General features: G+C 30.5%; 1 protein-coding gene across 1 annotated transcript; it reads left to right on the forward strand.

Annotated features, from left to right (window-relative positions):
* Nucleotides 1-3,942: 3,942 nt before the first annotated feature.
* Nucleotides 3,943-4,843, forward strand: LOC107869733. Its single transcript, XM_016716193.2, has 2 exons — nt 3,943-4,322; nt 4,462-4,843. Exons 1-2 carry the CDS (start codon nt 3,971-3,973, stop codon nt 4,500-4,502), a joined length of 393 nt encoding a protein of 130 aa, XP_016571679.1. The 5' UTR covers nt 3,943-3,970; the 3' UTR covers nt 4,503-4,843.
* The last annotated feature ends 274 nt before the right edge of the window (nt 4,844-5,117 follow it).

Here is a 5,117-nt window from a genome sequence, read left to right on the forward strand (position 1 = left end):
ACACATGTCACACCCAACTCTAACGACATTCTTTATTATTAATGTGAAATATGAATATAGCTTTAAAAATATGTGAGTTATGTGCACAACTTTATTAGTAATGTAAAATATGAATATGAGACTAAAAATATGTGAGTTATGCAAAACAAATTATATACTATACAACTAGACGTGAGATGGAGTATATATAAATTAATTGTTATATATTATACCATAGATTTTTTGTTTTACAAAAAAAGAACACATACAGAAACTTGTTACATCTACTTTCAAAATAGATTAAAGCATATGTGAGTTTTATAAAATAAAAACTAGAAAAAAAATAGATGGGGAGTTTTACATCTAAAATAAAAATAAAAAATAAAAATGAAGTCTTGGCCTGTTACTTGACATGATGTAAAACTCTCCATCTATTTTTCCTTTCTAATTTTTATTTTATAAAACTCACATATGTATTTTTTTAAATCTATTTTGAAAGTAGATGTAATAAGTTTCTCTATGTGTTCTTTTTTTTTTTTTTTTTTTAAAAAAGAAGATTTTTTTTGTGTAGTATATAACAATTAATTTGTATATACTCTATCCTCACGTCTCGTTGTATAGTATAAATTTATTTTGCATAACTCATATATTTTTAGCACCATATTTATATTTCACATTACTAATAAAGCTGTGCACATAACTCACATATTTTTAGAGCTATATTCATATTTCACATCAATAATAAAGACTGTCGTCAAAGCAGGGTGTGACACGTGTAAAATGGATAACTCACATAATTAGTGAGTTTTATATGATAAAAATAGAGACATATGATAAAAATAGAGTCTAGATAACTCACATAATTAGTGAGCTTTATAAAATCAAAATAGATTTTTAAAAAATAAAATAGATATGTGAATTTTATACAAATAAAAATTATAAAATAAAAATAAAAAGCTCAAATAATATGTGAGTTTTATAAATATTCAAAAAAATTATAAAAATAAATATAACTCACATCTTTTGTAAGTTATGTACCAATAAAGGATAACTCATAAAAAAAGTGAGTTTTATACATTTCAATATATAACTCACTTTTTTTGTGAGTTATAAATAAAACGGATAACTCACAAAAAAAAGGTGAGTTGTACACTTTTTATAAAGCTCACGCCGTCTTCAATTTTCGTTAAAAAATATAGGTATAACTCACCTTTTTTGGTGAGTTAAACCTATTTTGGTACCCCTTTATATACATGACATATTTTGATACTTTTTTTAAGTGGGTGACCTATTTTAATCGCCCACTCTTTCTAAAAAGGGACGACCATTTCTATTCAAAAAATATGGAGAGAATATTATTTTACAAACCATAAAGGTTAAAGAAATCAATGGGATTTTTACTAAAAAAAATCTAATAGCTTAACAAAAGTAAAAGAAATTGAGGAACCTGATGTCGCTTGTCGAATGTTTATAGTACTTCCCTTAAGAGCTATAGTTTGTCTCTTTTTCAAGAGCTATAGTAAGTAAAGAAGAATTGGTAAAAAGGACACTTTGAAAATTTAATTGGGAAAAGAAACACTTATTTCTTTTTTAATTAAGAGAAAATACTCTATTACCACCTTAAACTATACACGAAAATATTGAGTCACACCCAAACTTTTGGAGGGTCCTATTACCCCTGGACTAATTAGAATCATATTTTTGACAAACTTAGTACCTACGTGGCACATACGTGACACAACACACTGAAGGGTCCATGTAGGCACACGTGTGTGCCATGTATGTGCCATGTAGGCACTAAGATTATCAAAAATATGATTTTAATTAGTCCAGGGGGTAATAGGACACTCCTAAAGTTTGGTTGTGTCTCAGCCTTTTCGCGTATGGTTCAAGGTGGTAATAGAGCATTTTCCCTTGAATTAATTTTCTAGGGTTTGGGGAGACAAAATAGAAAATGTGTGGGGTATGGGTTAAAGTGTAAAATTTGAAAAGTTGTTGCTACCTCTTAAGTATTTTTTAAATACTTTTCACGCCCAACTTTCTACAAAATACCAAGAAATTTTTTTTCTCTCCTCACTATCACTCCAACCCCATCGTCATTCCGGCTTCATATTTTCCCAACCTCTATTTTTTATTTGTATCGTGTGTAAAGCTTTATGATCTTTCATCTTCAACTTCAGGTAATTTCTATTCATCTCTCGAGTAATTTTTGCTCCATATTGATGGATCTATTTTGGTCTTTTTCTATTTTGATTTGTGGCGATTGAGTTTTTTTGGGAGGAAAAAATTAATTTTTTTTGAAATATGGGGGTTTATTTTACAAAAAATCTTTATTTTTAGTTGATATTTATTTGATTATTGATGGATAACGGTTGTCCTTGCCGATAACATGGTGAATTATTTTTTCAAATTTCATCGGCTGATGTGCCAAGAAATCTTGGTTTTCTTCAAATTATTCTTTAATGTAATGGTGTTTTAGATGCATGTTCTTGTGGTTATGGTTTGATCATATATTTTTCTTGTTGTGTTAATAGGTCGTTCGGTTGATAGATATTTATTTGATTTGGATGAAAAAGACTAATTTCTTTTTTTGAAAAATGGGGCGTGATTTTATTGAAAGATTGTGTTTTTAAGTTGATATTGTTTGATTGTTGATGGATTGTGATTTCCCTTGACGATTGCATTGTGATTTTTTTTTCAAATTTCATCGGTTAGTGTGCTAAAAATTTAGATTTTTTTCAAGTTTTTCTTCAATGTAATGGTGTTTTAGATGCATGTTTTTGTGGGTGATGGTTTGATCATACATTATTGTTTACTATTAAATGACCATTCGGTTGATTAGGTATTTGTTTGATTTTTGGATTTGATCTTGAATTATGCATGACTGTAATGGTGTTTTAGATAAGGTTTTTTTTTTTTTTTGATTCAATCTGCTAGTGTTGTTGTCCTATTAATATACCGTTAGGTTGGTTAAGTATTGTTATTACATGATAGTTGAAAAATCTTATTTTTTGTACGTAGATCATAATAAATGGCTAGAGATAGTTAACGCAAAGCTGTGGAAGTTGAAAGGTCTGAGAAAAGGAAAAAATAGGTAGTCGATGAGCCAGAGAATAGAAGTTGTAGCGATGAAACTGTTCAAGCTTCAGGTGGAGATCTGCAGGAGGAAATAAAAATTGAGTATAGGATAGATTAGGAAGCATTGATCTTGCCCCATTGTGAAAGGTTTATTTTGGTAGAGAGGTATGACCTCGCCACTGTCATGGATGATGTTGGATCATTTCCGACTAAGATATCCATTAGGTCTCATTTCAAAATATTTTATGAATTCAACAAAGTCGTGGTTGATCAACGTCTCAAGTCGATATTTAAGAATTCTTGTTTTGATTGTTTATGGGACTTGCCAGATCCTTTGAAGTTCAATAGACAACTTTTCAACTATACACTTCTTCATCGAGTTCAACAGGACAATATGTTGTATGAAATGTGGTTCTGCATCAACGATAAGCCAACATGTTTTGGCCTAAAGGAGTTTGCGCTAATCACGGGGTTAAATTGTGGGTGTTATCCCCGCGATTCAAAATATCTCAAAGTGATGGAGGATGGTAAAACTCTTTTAAAAAAGATTGCAATAAAAAAGAGTGTTTGTTTATTCTATACTGTAATTTATCTATGGTATCCATAGTATACTGACTGATTTATATATTTATTTTTATTTTTTATTATAGTTTTGGATATACGAAGCCTTTCCCGAGCTCGATAGGGGAAATGGTAAATCAATAAAAGACTTGCTGCCCGTTCCTTGATTACTCAGATGGCAAACCTCAAAAGCCGATAAACTAATTGAAGGTGATCTATATTTGAACGGATGGAGTACAAGGTTATGAGACTATTTTTTCGAAGAATATTTTTAACAATACTGTATTTATTAATACTCACAATTGCCTATTTATCAGCAGAGAGTGCATCCGTACCTTATCCCTATAGTCAAATGAAGCAGCAATATATGAAAAAGTTTATAGCATTCATAGATGAGGCGAATGACCCATTCATCGATGGCTTGAAGATCCATCTGGATGGTGTGACTGTCATTAGCTCATCCAAGGATGGTGAGGATGGGCACAATGATCAGAATTTGGATAGAAATTCTGTGTCAAGACATGTCACTCACGGTGCGAGGACAAGTAAACTGAGAACAACAGAAAAGACATCGATAATAAAAAATTTAGAAGAGCGCGTGTTTATGCTAGAGGAGGCCATAAAAGATATTGTTGATTTTGTGAAACAAGAGAGGCTAAGGAGAGCAGAAAAGGAGAAGCATAAGAAGAAAGAAGAAAATGAAGGTAATATATCCTCTATATATTATAGAAGTTGCATATTTTATATAATAAATATTATTTATAATAGAATCTATATAATTATTTATTAACTGATAGCATAGTTTATTATAAACTTTAAATACTTGAAAATACATGTGTGCAGGTACAAAGTTAACATTCATCAGTGAGGGTTTTTTGAGATGACAATGGAATTAAAGAAGTACTGCTTGAGGTAGCAGCTTTGGAATACGCCTCGATCAATGTGATGAGGTAATGATCCCTGATGATGCAATTGTTATAGAAAAGTAAAATCCGGATGAAGGCAATCAAGAAAAAGAAGATGGACAAAATAAAGAGGCTGTTTGTGAAGAAGAAAACAAAGTTGATAAATCAGCTGGTGTAGAGAAGGATAATCATGATGAAGGTAGGCAGTAAAAAGAAGAAAAAAATAAAAGAACTATTTGTGAAAAAAAACAAAGAAGAAGATGGAGAGAAATTAGAAGAGGAAGAAGGAGAAGGGAAAAAAGCAGTAGAGAAAAACATGAAGAAGGAGAGAAGACAACAAAAGTAGAAGAAGAACAGAGAAAAGAAGAAGAAAAAGAAACCATGGCAGCAACAGAAGAATAAAAAGATAAGGACAAAGAAGAAAAAAAATAATGCACTAGAAAAAAGAAGCTATTGTGGAGGTTGAAAAAGAAAATGCATCAGTGGATATAGATGATTTTCCTGAGAAAGTTGTTGATGATATCAACAATATGAACGTGGAAGACAAGAATGTTGAGGAATCAAAAAACAATGTATAACTTTTATTTGTGGGTG

Source organism: Capsicum annuum, chromosome 4 (assembly GCF_002878395.1).
Source record: "Capsicum annuum cultivar UCD-10X-F1 chromosome 4, UCD10Xv1.1, whole genome shotgun sequence".
Taxonomy (NCBI): domain Eukaryota; kingdom Viridiplantae; phylum Streptophyta; class Magnoliopsida; order Solanales; family Solanaceae; genus Capsicum; species Capsicum annuum.